This window comes from Lepeophtheirus salmonis, chromosome 12 (assembly GCF_016086655.4).
Source record: "Lepeophtheirus salmonis chromosome 12, UVic_Lsal_1.4, whole genome shotgun sequence".
NCBI lineage: Eukaryota > Metazoa > Arthropoda > Copepoda > Siphonostomatoida > Caligidae > Lepeophtheirus > Lepeophtheirus salmonis.
In genome coordinates this window covers 5116187-5136639 of record NC_052142.2, presented here as the reverse complement: position 1 = coordinate 5136639, position 20453 = coordinate 5116187, and the positions used below count along the sequence as shown (strand labels likewise).

At 29.4% G+C, this 20453-nt stretch overlaps 1 protein-coding gene and 1 long non-coding RNA gene across 5 annotated transcripts in view; one reads left to right on the top strand and one right to left on the bottom strand.

The window, feature by feature from the left end:
- Positions 1-1011: 1011 nt before the first annotated feature.
- On the bottom strand, positions 1012-3652 carry LOC121127293 (uncharacterized). Its single transcript, XR_005867738.2, has 2 exons — positions 3502-3652; positions 1012-2532 (listed from the first exon to the last, which is right to left on the bottom strand). It is a non-coding gene; the product is annotated as an uncharacterized lncRNA (long non-coding RNA).
- A 371-nt stretch (positions 3653-4023) lies between these two features.
- Positions 4024-20453, top strand: part of CaMKII (Calcium/calmodulin-dependent protein kinase II) — a 46369-nt gene continuing 29939 nt past the window's right edge. For 2 of the 4 annotated variants that reach the window (XM_071892304.1, XM_040722225.2), the window contains exons 1-8: positions 4024-4275; positions 4795-4949; positions 5007-5061; positions 17064-17484; positions 17539-17661; positions 17723-17849; positions 18306-18395; positions 18445-18501. In XM_071892304.1, coding sequence (XP_071748405.1) covers positions 4214-4275; positions 4795-4949; positions 5007-5061; positions 17064-17484; positions 17539-17661; positions 17723-17849; positions 18306-18395; positions 18445-18501 — 1090 coding nt within the window. In that variant the 5' untranslated portion in view covers positions 4024-4213. Of the gene's footprint in view, positions 4276-4794; positions 4950-5006; positions 5062-17036; positions 17485-17538; positions 17662-17722; positions 17850-18305; positions 18396-18444; positions 18502-20453 lie in introns of all 4 variants that reach the window. The other 2 variants (XM_040722224.2, XM_071892303.1) reach the window with 2 other exon arrangements.

Sequence of the window (20453 nt, the reverse complement as noted above, 5' to 3'; positions counted from 1 at the left end):
CGAATTTCTCTATGGAATGTTTGTACAAGGAGGTGGGCAAAAATATTCTCGGATTCTTTGATCTCAGCAAGAAACGTAACATCTCGATGAAGATAACTATATCTCTGAAAAGTTGGGAGAAGTCTAGGAATTAACAAGTTTAATAGAAGGTACAATATAATGACAAGGTTATACCATCATGTAATCGGGCTTGCTAGAATTTTCAATCTGATGTATTGTATCTACTGCTAGACAAGACATGCAGATTTTGACAAAACACACAACCACTCATAGTCTATGTCTTCCTTATTGCTAGAATTTTCAATTTAATATATCGTACCGACTGCAGAACAAGAAAAACAGATTTTGAAAAAAGACACAACCACTCATCTACTATGACATCAATATTAAAAGCGTGGTGGAAGTGAAACATCAGTCGGATATGCATTATGTTATAACCTTTTATTTATATTAACCTTGGGAATTATTATATTCTGAGATATATAGAAAGATATGTTGGCCGAATGGTTGGTGAAATGCTTAAAAAAAAGATCCTATGGGACCATTGCGTCAGTTATGACACCCTAAATGAACAAAACGGTCGTTATGGCATGAAATCGATTTTTTTTTTAAACAAGTAAATTTTTTTTATATAGTTTGAACTTATTGCTAATGTAAAACAAATGTTCAATTTTCTTAATATTAATAATTAGGTTTTCCAATATTACATAGTCAATAAATATTACTTTTTTATCACTAAAGGCTTAGCTATATTTGATAGGCTCCAAGAAATGGTGTTCAGAAAACTCATAAAAGGCAAAAACAACTGTTTAAATGGTCACAACAACGAGGGTAGTTACATTGGGTGTTGCATTATAATTAACAATTGTGTATATCCATCATGATAATAGTATGTTGTTATATAAGCATACCTAAATAACGGGGAAAAATCTTTTTTGATGCTCTTAATAGGGAGTAATATCGCCGGACATTACTACATATTTAGTTTTTGCTCTAAATCTTTACGATGAATTTATTCATAACATTTTTTATTAGTATATTTATTGTCTAATTTTATGATTTTGACATTTACTTTATTATTAATAATTAGTTAGATCTCATCGGTAGAGATATATCTATCCTGTGCACAATTGTATATAGCAACTTCCACATGAAGAAGAGGGGTGATTATCTTTTTGATTAAACTCCACGTCTCACTTGTGTATTGCAACCTAAAGTTATGACATATTTAACTGAATTCCGATGTTAAAACAAGAAAAAATTATCTGGATCAATCTATTATTTCAATATTCTGTATTTATAATTTATTATTATTAATAGTTATATGATTTTAATTGTTTAATTTTGTATATTTAACTTAAATGTTTAATGGTTTATTTTTAGTATGTATATTATATATAATTAAAGCCTTCTTTTTTAAACTTTGAGCTTCAAATATATTTCAAATACTCTACTATGTCGTTTCATTAGCTATTATTCTGAGAATAAGGTTCATAATGAATTACAATTTCAGGGAGTGTGACGTTTTCAAATCTACTTTTACGGATAAAAAACGTCGAAGTCAATTATACGTAGTATATCTTCATTAAACATTTTGCTAATAAATACATTCGTTATACCCTCAAAAAATCATAATAAAGCAGGCAGATGATAATCACATCAGTATTTTAAACAATGATACCATATGTCTTTTTTCACCCCTCCTCCTTGCACGCGTTTTTCTCTACAATATTATCAACTATATCTATCACTCTTTTCGATATTCTTCCTCTGTTTACTACATACACACCCTCCCCCTTCAATATCAGTAAGCACACCTACCCCCTATACTGCTTCTGTTGAGTGGGATTTTGGTCTTAATTGATATAATGTATATTTTTCGATTATATCTTCCCGTTTACTCTCACCAAATTACATATGTACACGTAAGAGTGACTAACAAGTGCTCTTCATAAGATGGAGAGTTCATAGAGCTTTCTAACCTTAAAGATACATCATAAAAATTTTGCAAGACTTCTCCAACATTTGAGACTGCAATTGCCAAGTCACTGGAACATGGTTGTTTCCCATTTGAGTTGACAAAGTTTGGGCCTCAGTGCCTCACCTATCAAAATAAATGTTTCTTGTGACCTGGCAACTCGGTCCCTTTTTATGAATCTCATGAGTAAGGCATTACTCACATCCAAGAGGTTATTGCCTGGTCAAAAATGATAGGAGGTAGACAGAACAATCGAGGGATAATCTCCTTACTTTTTTAAATACCAGTTAAAGGTCGCAGATTTCCTCTTAATCTACATATTTTTACATTCCTCTTGTTACTACGAATTCCACTTACACTAATAAGCAATTCCTTAATAAGTTGGTAGCCTCTAGAATATGCATCTTGATATCAAGCTTGGTATAGATACCTTGAAGCAATTCACCACTCGTTGTTGCAAGAACAATATCACTTTTAGCTCTCTGACAAATCTGCTTCTTAGGGACGTTGTCGGCTAATATATGATAACTTTTCACATATTTTGTATGTATGACCTAGAGTAGAGGGGATAAGAATAAATAATTCATATTTTAGGTCGGGGAAAACTGTATCTAACCAAATTAATTAACTAATTATTTGTAGCTATACATCCTTCATTCTAATTTCTAAATTAATAACTTATATAATGAACAACCATAGCAGACATTTAGTTCTCTACGCTTACTACACTTTGGCATACGTAGATACTTAGATTAAAGTTAATAAGTCAAACTCATACTATGCAATTAGATATGGAGGCATGGAGGGAGATTACATACTTATAATAATATTTAAAAAGACAATTCGCCTTACGTATTTTTTTCCGATTGACTCTCGTTCATAAATGTGTACGGATTATTCATAAAACTAAATCTACTACATATACATTAACCATTATAAAACTGAAAACTGCAGCTGTGCTTTCTGTGTAGAAAGCCTACTGTAATCATTGAACAGTGGTATTCCGGCCCAAGAAATTAAAAGAAATAAATAAAAAATAATTATTTTTTCCTCACACGACATCGATACTGCCCTATGAGCCCGACTCCTGACCAACTAAATTTCATTGCCTAGCAGAGTTTAATGTTTTTGAATTAGTACTTTTGTAATATTACCTGTCTACTAAATGGTCATACGAAATGTATAATTAATTACTGCTATTAAGATAGAACCTTCTATATTTAAAATAACACGATTACAGGAATAACATTATTATTAGGATGTTTATAATCATAATTTTTTAAGTACTTTTAACAAAATTTCAAAAAAGCAAAACAAGCAGGAACTTTAAAATTCTTATTTTGGAAGGGTATGGTTTCCCCCTATAGGGTCTAACAAAGGAAGAAGATAATTTCAAAAAATAACCAAATTATCAAGCGATTTTCTTTTTCTAATCTTAAGTGTTAATTTTCTCTACGTTTTTGTCATCCCTACCTATAATACCGCTTGCCATTTATTATGAATTTGGAATAATTGACTCTTACCGGGAAGGACTATTTTTTCAAATCTCTACTGATAGAATAAGATCATCTGAAACTTTGAAGGAGGAGAACTATGAAGCATTTTTTAATGTTTAAATATTAACAGAAGAGAAAAAATATAGAAAGCAACTGCGTTTATACAATAATATTTATCTAATTGTTTTAAAAACTTTCTATAGATCTTCATTTTATAGTATTCCAATGTGTAGACATGACGAACAGTAAATTTAAGCAAAATTTAATAACTGATAAGTAGGATATATAAAATATAAATGATTTTTGCAATATGTAGGTACGTAATTTCATATACTGTAGTGAGCAATAGTAATGATTGTCTCCAATTTTCATGAGTATTGGTGCTCTTTCATATTTATCGCAAAAGAATATCATGAAAAATAGGCGTGGAAATTTTTTGTTGTCTTTCCTTTCAGTTTCTATTAACGTGAACAACTGCATAAAAGAAAAGAAAATCCGGCCTGCCTTTCTCTTTCTCATTTTTTTTTCTTCATTTCTTTCTTTTATTCTCGTCAGTTTCTCATCGGTTTGTGGGTTGTCTGGCTGTATTTTATACTGTTTCATTTTCATGTTAATTATTACATTTCTTAAAATGTACTGTTAATATTTTTGATTGTGGATATTGAAAATATATTTAATTCTTTAAAAAAATTACTACATAATTAAATAACAAATTAGTAAATATTTTAATAATCAGAGTATGGCTCAAAACCCAACAACAAAATTCACCGATAATTATGAGTTGAAAGAAGAGCTTGGAAAGTAAGAACATGTATTAATAAACTTACTGTTATGTCGATGTATCAAAAGTTTATTTTTTCATTTTTTATAGTTATACATAGTATTTCGTTGGAAAGTTTATGAGCTTTCCCTTGCTTTATTTTGCTCTCTTTCTGCATGGAAAGATTTTATATCGATCGATTTGATTGATGTTATTTATGTTTGATATATATATATATCAAGCCAATTATTTAATTAATTTAGTTCCATACAGTTTGTTAGATGTTAACGTTAGGTCCATCATTTTTTTGTAATTTGAGATTAAGTATTTTATTTTTAATGATATTTTATCGATAGTTAGGGAAAAGTATCTGCGCAAATTCTAAAATATATTACTAAATTTACTATTCATTTGCAGTTTCTTCAGGTTCTACTCCAATTATAAGCATAGATCCAAAACATATTTTTTGGGCAGTATGATTAATAAAATAAAAATAAATATTTTAAATTTATGTAAGACATACATTGTCATACTATTTAAACCCAATGTTTAATTATTAGGGGTGCCTTTTCTGTTGTTCGAAGATGTGTTCAAAAATCTACTGGACTTGATTTTGCTTCTAAAATAATCAACACCAAGAAATTATCCGCTAGAGATTTCCAGAAGTTAGAGCGAGAGGCAAGGATTTGTCGTAAGCTTCAACATCCTAATATTGGTAAGCTCATGTTTATGTAATTATTTTATCAAAAATAAAATATTTCACTTTTTCCAGTACGTTTACATGATAGCATACAAGAGGAAAATTATCACTACCTTGTTTTTGATCTGTAAGTATTTATTTATTTATTGCAACTCTCAGAAACTTCAAAAAAAATTATGTTTATAATTGATTGAAGCCAATATAACAACATTTCTCTGTCATGTCAATGAAATATCAATTACTTATTATTAAAAAAACACAGTTATCCTGTTTTAATCCGTTTTTGTATCTTTAAAATAAATGCTTAATAAAAAACTTAATACAAATGTGAAATTTATTTATAGAGTTGTTTTAATGGAACTTTAAATTAACTTTTTATTTTTCTCTTTTAAATCTTGCCTTTAATAAAAAAACATTATCTGCAAACTTTCTTTCTAATTTATATGATAAATTAGTCTAACTGATTATTTTATTAAATACTTCAAAATGTAGGTATGTAAAATTAATTGTTAATTTTGTACTGTTAACTATCAATAATTATTTAAATGTGTTATAGTTCATAATATTATTATTCAAATTTTGCAAGAAATGTTTTAATGGCTCGAGTTGAAGTTGAATACAAACTGGTTGTGATAGTGACCTCATCTTCCTCTATTCCCTTCATCTCAAAATAGTCATTATAAAATGCATTTTATATTCTCAAATATAATTACTTTTCCATTATTACTTTTTCCATAAATTATACTAAATTTTGATGTATTTGTTTGTATGCATGAATGAAGATTGCGTTATAAATAATTACCTTTGATTTTTTTTTTGGTGTCAAGCTTAATAGTTTTTTATCACTAAGACATATATGACATGGTTTGAAATTCGACCCGGTTTCACTGCCAAAATTGGGAAATATCAAGTTTCGAATTCTTATAATTATTACATGTTTTCCAATTCCAAATTTTATGTAAACTTCAAATCAGAAGTCAAAAATGCAAAATATGCAATGTTTTTATTCGATATACCCATTTTTGTAAAGGATGTCCCATCTGCCTGAAATAACAATATCTCTTCAGCATTTTCAGGTTCTACGAATGAATCAATTAGTCAAATACCTGTGGTTTTCAAAAGCTGTAGTCCTTATGTGACAAATTGAACCTTGATTTAGTCAATATCAAGTAGCTGCTGGTCATATGATTTCTTAATATCACGCGTTCCGAATTATGGATATTTTTGTTGAAAAGTACAGTTTTCTGTTGCTTCGTAAAAAAAAAAAAGTCCAGAAGTATCAAGTAGTTTTACTCAAATTGGGGATGATTTTCATAAAGAAAAATATCCTGGGTATAATCAATTATATTTTCAGGAATATTTTCATTCCGTATTTTTATTCCGTATTTTTTTAAAGGCCTCATGTAATGCAAATTTGGCATTATATTTGAAATGCGTAAATCAGACAAAAAAAATCACAGGTGGTAGGAGAAAAATAAATACATCAGCCTAAAATATATAATTTCAGGTACAAACGATCAAATTTTCAAGTATCTAGCTCCAAAAGTTTTTATGCACTATTCATTTTAATGACCGACGTTATTTTTTTTCACACGTTAATAAAATTTGGGAGTAGGCTTAATCTTTTTATTAAATGTTCCTGCACAAGAAATAGTATAAGTTAAGTATAAATTAAAGTTGTTAAATTTCCAATAAGATGATATGTAAATCAAGTGTATGTAGTAATTTTTTATCAGTAGATACGGCTACCTGGAGCCGGGAATTTATCTAAAAGTGTGAATTTTCAATTCTGTTTGTCACTTTGCCCATTGCACAAAAGTTATGGAAGAAACAACTAAACTAACAGTTTTATTTTAAAGTTCTGACCACTTTCTATCATTTGAACATAAATAAGGTTTTTTTAAATGCATATTGTAGATTATATAGGTCTACAAAATTGGGGTTTCAAAAATTTTGTCACATAAAAACTATCATTTTTTGGGAAAATTGGTCACAAATTGAAATTTATTGCCTAAAAAAGACAAAATATAGTATTGAAACTTAAAAATCTAACATACATTTTTACCCTAGAAAAGAATTATTAAACAATTCTCAATGCTTATTTCTACCCTTAATATTTTTTTAACAGTTTTGGCAGTTAAACTGGGGCCAAATCTTCAACCATGTAAAATATATAATTTCATTTAAATATATAATTGAATAAATTTAAAATCATAACTAAACTGGTTGTAATCCATCTTTAATGCAATTAGATATATAAGTATAATTATATGTTTTTATATTCTCAAGACTCAAAATCATATTAGCTCATAAGTTACAAAAAAAATGAACGTACATTCGAACTGGTTATACATTACTTTATAATTTGGGGATAATGATTAAAAATATTCCTTTCACGATCATTAATCATTATACTACCCTGTTCGAATTAACAACCTAAAATAGTATATGTGTGCGTTAATAACTCATTGATTGTTAAAATTTTCGAAGGAACTGTGAGATTTGTAGTTCCAACTAAGGAATATGAATCCTTCAATTCTGAAATACAACACACGCTTCCAAGTGATTCTACTTACAACAAATAAATGTGTGACAGTTTTGATTAAAAAATTGGAACTGCAAATATTCACAGTTCCAATAGATCGATTTTACACTCACGCTTCAGATATTCAATAAATTCCGCTACTCATGTGTGCTTAATATAGCCATATAATACTAAAACTTAGTTTAAGTATTTAATTCTATATCCTTTCTGAGCTGTTGAACTGACTCCCTTTTTCCCTCGATAGTTTATACATTAGGGACCATTCACAAAATATGTACGCATGTAGTTTTGAAATTGTGAGCATAAAATATTAAAAATACATATTTTATGTTTACGAAATGCCATTCATTAATTTATTATTTATGTCTTATTTTTCAATCAAATTATTAGGGGTTACTAGAGTTCTGCAATTCACCCAAGAGCTGTTACTGTATTTAAGCAAATAATTTCAATATTCAATAATATGCAATATCATTATTAATATTTAAATCTTCTATTTAAGACTTGTTTTGTATTGTTATTGCATAGAACGTATCTAATAAATCCTTATAATTAGAGCTTTTTATTTTATTGTTGCAGAAAAAATTAAATCCCTTTTTATTTTCATTTTTAGGCTAAAAAAAATTATGAAAAACTACTCTTTTTTAGACCTTTATAACTTATTATAATACATAGTGATGAGGAATATCATACCTTATATTATAGAATAATATTAAACGTATAATTTAAAAAACATCCATTTCCAAGAATATTTGTTCAATTTTGTATTTTTTAAGTGATCCCATTTTGAAATAATAAAATTATCTACTCATCAGGAATGTATTGCTTTATTATTTCGATCCTGGTATGTCATTCCCGTGGAAGGACTCCACTCTACTCCCTTATTGGGTCTCCTCCCGTTGTCCCTCGTGGAATTCAGAATCAGTGTTCGCAAATTTCTAGAGATGGGTGATCAAGTTAAAAGTGTTTTCCTTCGATTGCCTACTAGGCATATCGTCATGAAATTGGCTTTGAAATAGGATAAAATATGATGACAATGTTAACTATTTGCTATTATACTCCAATAAAAAATAGTATAAGTACAAAATAGAACAAAAATCCTTGAAGATGAATATTTTTAAACATTTTGTTTAAAAATTATACATTGAATATTTTTTTATAATATAAGCTATAATATTCTTCATCACTATGTATTATGAATTGTTATAAAGGTCTAAAGAGGATTCGTTTTTTCATCATTTTTCACCCTAAAAAGGGAAATATATTGAGTTTACAACAAACTAAAGAATCAATAAAACACTTTTTTATCATAAAAAAAACTTTTATATAAGTTTTATTAATCCTACTTTAATTTGGGGATTGTTTTAAGGGTAAAAAATGACTGAAGGATAATATTTACTATAATCCCAGATATTTCAAAATTCAGGTGACTGAGAGAAAAACTGAGATCAATTTTGGATTTCGCGCTAATAGATAAATAATAATATTATCTCTAATTAATTGTACAAATTCCCTCCCCCCCCTAATTGTTGCCCTGTGTTATTTATATTGCACAAGATTCATAGATTGACGAAAAAGCATTAGCATAATCAGTCAAGAACCGTTATGTCGTTATTATTCAAGATGTGACAGAAGAAGAGGCGGTCAGCTGTGAGAAACCACTGAGAGGATCAGGGATTAATAATAGAAATCCAGTAATAGAAGAGTACAACTAAATGAAAGAAGATAACTTTTAAGTTCGGTATAGTTGGATCAATGTGGAGTTGCAATAGAAATATGATCCTCTTCTCTTCATGAACCTCTTTTCTTGTCCAAATAGAACAAAACAGGTTGCATCACGTAGTTACTCAAATCATCAAATTTGTATATCTAGGATTGTGAATTCTTACATCCAATAGATAACCAGACAAGTTATAGTAACCATATAAGTATTTATAGGTAGAGATGGGATTTTTGTAAGAGTGCGAGGATAACCCAAGAGCAAAACATATGGTATTACTGAATTAAGACCATTGTTAATATCAGCTTCTTGGTGTATAATTTTTTGGGAGAAAATGAATTATTGCTATAAAAAGGAGAGTTTCCTACATTTAAAGTAGCATTAGCACAGCGAAAATAAAACAATTATATTTAAATTAATACCTAAATTTATTTTATTATGCATTTTTAAATAAGTTTACACCCATGATATGCAATAATTCTTCTTTTAGAGGGAGATCTTAACAGACCAACGATTTCTGAAATAATGAATATAAAAGAAGAAAGAGTACACGCATCAATCGTTTTTCTTTTTCTAATCACTTATATTTAGTTTTTTCTATACACGGATCCCTTTTTTACTTGTAACAAAGTAGCAAAATGCAACTGTTAGCTTGAGCAAATAGCATGCTCAATATTTTTTCGCGAGATGTTGTTGTTTCTATGACGTCACTCTCTTGTTGATCTTACGAGCACAACATATTGTAGAAGAAATGTTTTTTCCAAGAACAAGACAAAAAAGTATCTAAAGCCTGATGCTGTTCCAACCATATTGTCTGAGTTTAAATCCTAACCACATCATAGCTATGGTATGTAAATAGAGGGGAAAACATGCTTACGAGGAGTATGGAATAATGTTACATCAAAGAGAAGGATGCTGTCTATGTTTAGGAACCATGATCATTAAGAGCCATGACAACAAAGATAGACGAGGCATGGAAGGCCGCTTTCACTTCCAAAATAGATTATTTGGACGCAAGTGGGAAGTTACTTGATGCCCCACAAACATATTAAAAAATAAAATTACACATCTATATTCCCAAAATCATAAATTTTGCTGAAATTATTTGCAAATTTGACTGTACTATTTTTGAAGAATATAATTGTACACCTGCAGAGATTAAATCAGGATAGCTGAGGGCAACGCTTCAGCATTGCTATTGCAGGGTGAGTAGTCTCATTGTAGTTCAAAACATTATTTATTTTATTTAGGTCCCAATTCCTTTTTATCTCCTTAGATAAGTGAATTTTGACGTCTGTGTTTCCTGGAAGTGAACACTTGTTCCCGTTGTCCCGCCAATTTATCTTGTTTATCTCCGTTTTCGGTACCAATTTTTCCAATGGAATTTGTTTAGTGGTGTACATGAAGCTTCCCTTATAGGCTACATATAAATAATGTTGCTGGAAAAAATGACCTGAAATGCGCTTTTATATCAGGAATTCGTGACACATAATGTGACCGTATAATGTTTTAATATAAAATTATAAATAGATACAGTAAATAACGATGAACGATATATCCAATTTAATAAAAACTAAAGGAACACAGTATTAAGAGTAAACAACTTTAGAAATAAATTAAAAATTGCAAATTGTTTATTTTTTTATATCATTGGAGAATGATGAGTTTTACATCTTGTACATAGTAGGTGGATTCTTCATGAGACAATTCTCTCCGATAGCGACACATGTGTGAAGCGAGTACTTTCTAAAAAAAAAAAAAAAAAAAAAAAAAACACACCAGTTCAAGTATAATTTATATACTTTATTTCTTCTAAATTAGTATGGAAATATATATATTCTCCAATATTCTCTATATGAACTTAATAAATTCCGATATCAATAGCTGTAGCCTCCTTTAGTCTCTTGGAGGTCCCATCAATATCTGTCTCCTGTAGTCTGGGACCGGCATTTGCCTTATTTTCCGTCTAAAAAAAACGAGTTTTCCCTCTGCAGACTATTATTGAGCTGTATTCCGATTTAACCTCAGGAATTTCCATCAATTTATCTACCTCCGGAGAGACCCAACAAATTCATGCCTTAATGATTCCAAGGTGGAGTTTTGAAATTTGAAGCCTAATGATAGGGAGTTTCTTTCTTAATAAAGCCCAAAATATCTTCCCATAAAGAAACCGCGGTCCTTTGGTCCAAATATAATGTAAATATCCTTATGAAGGCCTTTGTTTCACCGAGTTAGGTAGAAAGAGGTGAGATCCCTTGAACATAGCGTGAAGTTGAAGGGAGGATCAGAAGACTTGTAGCTAGGATATTCAAATGGAAATATATGAACTCCTAGGAACAATGGATCGATACAGATCTTATTAATTACAACCCAGGCGTAGGAAGAACTTTTTAACGCATTTGACATTAATTATATTCAAGTTTGATGGAACAAAGTAGCTCAAAGGACACCGTGCACGGGAGAAAATAATCTCTTGAATTCAATGTTTGTACGTAAGGAAATATACTTAGTGCATATGTATTTCCGCAACAATTTCTAGTAAAGATAATGCAAATGTGAGATTATAATGTTTAATTATAGGTACTTTATCAGTCCGTCTCCATCTGACCAATTAAATTTAAGGAAAATTAAGATTTATATATATATATTCAATATTGTATTAAAGTAAGTGGGAAACTGTATTCTTTAATCGTTTATCTCAACAATGATTAAGTAAATAATGAATAAAATTGAAGATGTGCCGATGAAGGTGTGTGTGTGAAGAAGGTTCATGAAGGAAAGGAAAAAACTTTAAATGAAGGTAAATTGGTCATTGAAAAGCGGGCTGTATATTATAATAAGAATAATGAAGATTCTAATAGAATAAAAAGAGGTATTTCAAGTAGTCGTACAATTGGTACTGATCTTATCTGCGGAAAAATTTATTTAGATTGGTAAGATTCTGAAAATGAAAGCTCAGAAGGATTCCATCCAGAATTAAAACAACTAAAAAATATTTGGGGAACTGTCACTTTGTGAAGATGACTTGCAAAGAGTCAATGACTGTAAAAGTAGAGCGGGGTATTTAGTATTCACGTTTAAAAAACCAATAAAAATCCTCACCATATTTTCAGATGTAGTGGATAGATTAAACTAACACGATGGAGTATTCCTTAATATTAGTGGAATGGAAAATCTATGGAAAGTCTAAAACACAATAGAAATTATTGTTAAAAACGATTCAGAGGTTGACTTGCCTGGACTTAAAGAGATAATGGCGGAATTTGGCGAAATAATGGGATATTGTAAAAGGATTTGCCATAAAATGTGACACCTATAAGGGATGACGATATTGAATGTTCAAGAGTTTTTAGTAAAATAATCTCGGGTAAACTGCAAATAAAGTTCAAGTTTATAAGAAGATTGCCAACCTTTCAACCTATTAGAGGAAAAAAAGTCGTACTAATATCTGATATGCAGCTAGTGCAACGCTTTAGGTGTCTTAAGCCAGGGCATATCAAATCAAAGTACAACTACTGGAACTACTTATACGGATTTTGAAAAATATTTTAGGACAGAATTGGGTCAACCGCTGAGAATTGGAGGAGTGAAAGAGAGACTGATGTCAGACAGACATATGCGCCAAGAAGAAGTAGAAGAAGAGAGTTGCAATTTAGATGACCAACAAAATATGGATAATCGTATTTTGAGTCAAAACACAGATGCAAAAGAAGACGATCAAGTTACAGTGATAATCGAAGACCCCAAAATGAGAACAAATTAAATGAAAATGAACTTCCTTTGAGAGAGAATTGGAAACAAGTATTGAAGAGAAGGCCGGTGGAAAATAAGAATGAAGAAAAAAAAAACAATCCAAAAAAAAAAAAAAAAAAAGTAAATAACTTTAGAGAGCCCAAAAGAGGAATCTAAGAAAAGAACACGGGAAATCAATAACTGCACCAACAAGAGGAATCTCCTCACAAGGTATAATTGAATTTGATGAGTTTAAAATCTATTTATCTCTACTAATTTTATTTCGGTATCAAAAGTCAAGAAAGGTAAACAATTGTTAATGCTAGCTAGTAATTTCTTAGCAAATTTTAATATAAAGTGGCATCTGCTAACTGTGTGCAAATAAATCTAGGGAAAAGAAGTTTGGCAGGATATGTTCAAGCTACTAAATGAAGAAAATATTAAAATTACATTGATAACAGAACCTCCTATGAAAAATGATAATTTCCAACAAATTAATCATGGTTATAATCATGGATCAGGATGCTATAGAGCTTTTGCAATATGGAAGTCAAGATACGATTATAATTACCATGAGAATTCAACAAAAACAAGTAATAATGGTATTATATTGTGCAGATTTAAAATTTCTATGCAGCTTCCCTATGGTAGAAAAACTTTTAACTAAATGTAAGGAAGGTAAAGTACCCATAATAATAGGTATGAACACCAATGCTCATAGTTCTTTGTGGGCTCAGAAACGACCAATAGAATATTCTCGTTTGTTGGAGGGGTTGGATCATCAATTACATAGGGGAACAATTAGTGGGTCAAAGTTACCACCAATGAAATTAAACCAAGACTATAATTTATCTTTGAGCGCAAAATCCAAAACTGATCTCAGTTTTTCTCTGGGTTGTCAGGTTTCAGAAATATTTGAAACTATAGTAATTCGAAACTATTATCGTTCAGAGACATTTTTCATCATTAAGACATTCACAAAATTGAAGTACGATGAATAAAACTGATGTAAAAAGGTATTTTATGATCATAAAAGTGTTTTTTTATATTTTGTATTCTCTTCTGAACTAGACATATTTCTATTTTTAGGTTGAAAAATGATGAAAAACGACACTCATCTTGAGACCGTTATAACTTATTCATCATTCATAGTGATAAGGAGTAACATAGCTCATACTATAGAAAAATATTTTATCTTTTATTTAAAAAAATACCTATTTAAAAAAAATAAGGATCTCCAAGGACTTAATTTCGATTTTTTGAGTTATCCCATTTTTTAGGGGGGGTGAACAAGTAAATATGTAACATTATCTTATATTGTGTACGATTCCAATGTCCTCATAATGACGTCATCCCCCGTGATAAATAAAATCATAACATAAATATAATTAATACTGCGCTTCGCTCGAATTCAAATAAAATAATTATTAATTACTATTAGGTATATTTTGAATATTTAAATTATCGACTCATCATAAATGGGTCTCTTCATTGTTTCTATCCTGGAATACCATTTCCGAATAAAGGAGTCCACTTTACTCTTTTATGAAGCCTTGTAGTTTTTCTCAGATGAATATTCATCACGTCGTCCCTCGTAAAATACGGAGTTCTGAATAAGACTAAGAGCATCTCTTGAGATGGAAGATCAAGTGAAAAGTATCATCCTTTGGTCCTAATTCTTGGAGAACAAAAAAGTCCACTTATTCAGGTCTTTATGAATGTTAGGCTTTAAAAATTGTCAAAGAAATTTGCATTTCAATTTCAAATTGTAGTATATATTAATTTTATGGATATAACTTATCATTGTTGTAGTACCTAATTAACAAATTATTAATAATATATTTCACATCTAGAGCATTTTATCTGAATTAGAAAGTAAATATATCCCGTCATAGTTTCAACCGTTGAATATATTCATTGTTCTATATGGATGGAGAGAATCCCACTAAAGGAACGTGTCGACTCTATGAAGCTTAGTTTTGTTCGATTTTCTATTCGGCTAAGTTTTCATTCCGATACGCTTCCGTAGATATTGGAATTCGAGCATCTCTTGTTGAGGATAAAGTATCTTGGGTCTCTTCTTTTGTCATAATTCATAAATAAAACTTTTGTCTGTAACTAATGAAGATCAATCTAAGCAAATGAAAAATAGTTTTATATTTATAATTTGTCCCTCCATTTACTCAAATATTTTTGTATGTTATTTTTAATATATTTAAATTCTATAATTGTAGCTAATGTATAATATTCATGTTGGGATAACACCTAATATTTTACTTAATTATAATTAAATATGTCATATCAAGTTTTTTATCTTATTCAATTATAATTGTTGAGTCTCGACGACCATGTATGACTTGACATTAACCAATTCAGCATACATATTTTATCAATCACTAATAAACGTAACTTTTTATTAATATTTTTACAAACAATGATCATTATTATTTTTTTCCACGAAAAATATTGGACTTTCACAGGACCTGTAGTTGAATTGTTATTTTTATAACTTGCAAGAATACTCTTTAATGACTATTTATTAATTGAAAGTAATATATATAAGAATTTTATTTTTTAGATAGGTCCGAAGCGGATCTACGTAATATTGTATTATAAATCCTTAATACAATCAATATTGTATTATATAAATGCAATCATTTTTGGTACTATTAGTATTGTATTGGGACATGATTTTTGGTAGACCACGGGGTGAAGCTTTTGGTATTACTGAATTAAGACCCTTGTTAGCATCAGTTGCATCTTATAGGATTTTCTGGGGGAAGGGTGGAAAATGAATTACTGATATATAAAAAAAGAAACCTCCAAATTTTAGTAAGTATTAGTGCAGGGAAATTTTTATAATTACACACAAATATATAAATTATTTTATAATACATTTTCTTAAAAATATAGTAGATGAGAGTGAAAATTCTTCTTTCAAAAAGTATGTTAACAATCCAATGATCTACTAAAGAATGAAGAAAAATAATTTCCCTATTTTATTATGTAAACTGTGTTTGTTTATTTTTCTACAAAAATCATATTCCTAATCCTGTTGGGTTATTCTTGTTTTTTGGCATATTACTCAGCTTATTAAAAGGAAATTTAGATCTGAGTTTTTGTTGCTAAGCTCAAATAATTCGTAACTTTTTGAATCAATTTCATATCATATTTAATATTACTTTAGTTGTAATATTAGTTTGAATATTCGTAATTTTCTTAGCAATTTGGCTCAGTAGTAATCATTGGTAAATAATTTTAGAAAAATAAATATACTTATCGGTGTAATTGAAATAAAATATTCATTTTACCAAAAATATACATTTCAAATAATCTAATATACTTATTAACATAATTATTAAATATAAAAAATAATAATTAAATATAACATAATAAAATAAATTGGTAATTAAGGTTGTGGGATTTTTAAATTTTTCATTCCAGTCATCTTTGTATTATTGTATGTATCATTTCAGTTTTTTTGTTGTTTGTTCTTTTTTTCCCCAACTTGTATTATTCAACTTACTACTTTTTGACTTAAAACACTAATATCTATTCGATTACTTAATTCATTAACTCTTTAATTATTCACAAAATAGTTGCATCTTTATAAAATGTAAAGAGTTTACAAATTTAAGTTAATACTTGAGTTTCAAAAGAAATTGAAAAAAATACTCCAAGGCTGTAAAATAAGGAAATATGGAAACAGTCAGCATTCGGCCTACTTATGAAACTCAAAAAGTGATTCATAATACAATACTAATAGGTCCACGTAAGTGCTGGAGTCATATTATTTTATGATAAAAAAGTTATGTTAAAGTCTACATTTGAGTTGAAGGATCTCTTCCTAATAAATAAGACCCTTGAACGGATGTTTGGATAAAACGATTTTTTTATTTTCGTCTGAAGTAAGGTTCATACGGTATTTCTGTCTTAGATTTTTCATGAATTTTTATATAAAAGTTTAAGATATTTAGTCTTTTATAGTTTTTTTATGTTAAAAATATAAATTAACATTTTTCAACTTTGTGCTAGAAATAATATACATATATTTTGAAATGGTTACTTTCTTATTCATTTTTTAAATATAGTTTATAATTTGTAGTCTTTTTGTTTTGTTTGTTTCTTACAGTGTAACAGGAGGAGAGCTATTCGAGGATATAGTTGCGCGTGAATTTTATTCTGAAGCTGATGCATCTCATTGTATACAACAAATTCTTGAAAGTGTAAACCATTGTCATTCCAATGGAGTTGTGCATAGAGATTTAAAGCCAGAAAATCTCCTTTTAGCTAGTAAACAAAAAGGAGCAGCGGTTAAGTTGGCAGATTTTGGACTTGCAATTGAGGTTCAAGGTGATCAGCATGCGTGGTTTGGTTTTGCTGGAACACCAGGTTATTTATCTCCGGAAGTTCTTAAAAAAGAACCATATGGAAAAGCCGTCGATATATGGGCATGTGGAGTTATATTGTATATACTTCTTGTTGGATATCCTCCTTTTTGGGATGAAGATCAGCATAGACTATATGCACAAATAAAAGCAGGAGCCTATGATGTAGGTGTTGAGGGATCTCTTCAATATTTAAATGATTACTGATAGTATTTTTAGTATCCTTCTCCTGAATGGGACACCGTAACTCCAGAAGCCAAAAATCTTATCAACCAAATGCTAACTGTAAATCCAGCAAAACGTATTAGGTCCGATGAGGCTCTCAAGCATCCATGGATTTGTGTATGTGATAAGAGGATTAAGGAAAAATTAAATATGCCTGTTTATTTTTTAATATTTGTAGCAACGTGAGCGTGTAGCATCTGTGGTACACCGTCAAGAAACTGTGGACTGCTTGAAAAAGTTCAATGCAAGACGTAAATTAAAGGGAGCTATACTTACTACAATGCTTGTATCAAGAAATTTCTCTAGTACGTTGTATTTCTGTTGATCCAATATGTAAAAGATATATATATATATATATCAATATCCCGAACAGTCCGGGTAATTGGTTTTGCAGATATAACAGTAGGTTTGAATCCTGACTGTTTGGAACAGAATACCTGTATTAGTGATACTAACTAATAATGTTTTTCGCATGTAAATGGTAGATTTTGTTAAAGGGTTTGAAATGAAAGACAGTATTTTAGCAGATCCCAGATTAAACGGGAGTATTTATATATATATATATATATATACCCTGCATGTATATCTTTTTTTCTGCATGTGATGATTTTATTGTCTATATTTAGCATCATTAGGAAATTATGGAAACATAAATGTGTCTTCTGGTAAAATAATTGATCAACAATTTTTAAAGAAATTAGAATATATATTAAAAAAATATCTTATAATTTAATTACTTATATTGATACTGTATAATGTAGCAAGGTCTATGGCATCGAAAGGAAAATCAGATGGATCGCAGGTTAAAGAGTCTACTGATAGTTCTACTACTCTTGAAGATGATGAAAAAGGTAAGCAATGTTAAAATATTTCTTCAATTTGTATTTATATCTATTTTAGATGAAAAGAAAATAGTGGATCGATCATCCACAGTTATTGCAAGAGATACTGCTGAAGGTAAGCGAATATATATTTTGTATCTTAAAATGTTTATAATTTAAAGGTGGTTAGGTGTGATAAATATTATTATTTGTCTTAATGTATATTAAAATGTTCCATTTTCTTGGAAATTCATTATTTTTTTACAAAAACGAAAGTATTGTTCCTTTTGATGAATAGTAGTTATGTTTTAGTGTATATAAATATATAATAATTTATTGGGCCTATTTAGGAGAAAATGTAAATCAACCCTTATTTTTATCTCTTACGTAAAATAATTCTAACATTTCAGTATGTCTGACGATAACAACTCTATAAAATTGATAATATTATTTTGTTTTTGGATATATAGCGGGATTTTTAATCTCTGATGTATGAATAATTTTAAGGTCCATGAATGGGTCTGAGACGAGCCTGTGAAATTCAAATTATAAATTATGTTCACTTAACGTCAAGATTTATAGCGTGCTTGTAGACATCCCTGCCTACCAGAGCGTTAGTCCGCTCAAGAAATCCTGAGCGCGCTCCCGCTCATTTTGTAAAGCAATGAGCGTGCTTCTGCTCCCTCTCAAAGAAAAATGAGCGGCGTGCATTTTTTCTCTCGTATTTAAACATGACAACATGTTACAAAAAAAATCAATTCAATTTTTTCCCCTTTTAAACCTGTTTTATCTAACAGATAATGGTAAACAAGACATTTTATACTAAAATCATGTATCTAGCTTCAATTTAAGGATGTTATGGCCAATTTATCACAAGAATTTCACCCCATTTTTTCGTAGTGTTAAATCTGTTTATGTTATAACCTACACCAAAATCTGTGATATAATAAAATATGATATTTCAATAAAGTAGCACAACTTTCTTAAACATCAAAAGAATTTAATGAAATTTTCCATGAATTACAGAATATAGTACTGTGCAAAAGATGATATTTTTAAATACCTGCAATTGAAAAAATATTCTAGTTTTACTCGAGACATAACTTTATCCGTCGTTTCTAGTAATCTTTAAAATTATTCTTTAACTCTCAAATTTTTCGATGTTATCTCCTAAGATGCGAAAAACTGAAAAAGTAATACAAATTTAGATATAGCGAAAATTGGAGATATTTTTTCACTCTTTTAAAATGGCGGGCGCCCCCGCTCTCACTCGTTATTCAAAACAATGTGCGCACTCTCGCTCAAGAATTTTGAGGGGCGCTCGGAGCGGTGCCCTAAAGAGTGGTGCTTACTAATGCTTTGCTTCCTACAAATTGATTAGTAGCTCTACCTGTCATTTGATTTAAGTAAAAACTTTTTAAGCGTTAGAAAAGTTCTTTAAAATGTTTGTTTTTTATTAGCCAAATTTAAACAAAATTGATAATACACTATTTAATGGAACATCATGATAAATTGTTGAGCCTGTGAATGCAGTTCTTGATTTTTGTAAAAAGTTACTCATTAACATTGACAACTGCAATTTTCGTTAAGAATATTGGGAAATATATTAACTGGCTATAATATTTCTTGATGGGAAATACCTTTTAATGTTTAATTTGCCTTCTAGGCTACAGATGAACACGATAATTATAGATGGATTGCTAAATTTATTTACAGCATAAAAATTGAGAGTGGTCGTCTTTCATTGCCTTTGCTATCTTAAACAACGTACTTCTGGTGTTGACTAGTCTATTAAGGATCTTATGTTTTACAAAGAAATGTGTTCACTCCAGAAAAACCAAGATAATATTGTCCACATTTTCAGAGTTGTTCATTGAGTGTTTAAGTCAAAACTTCAACGTCATTTCTGATATTTTTCAGCGATGCTTCTCATATTTTCAATGTTTTCAGAACAAGTGAGCCACAATGACAAAGCCTTGATGATTATGTCTTTCAAGAAGTACGAACATATTTCTTCTTGTTAGAAGCTGTATTAAACAAATGCAACTGATATTTTAATCAACAAATTTGCATTATTTGGTAGAACCT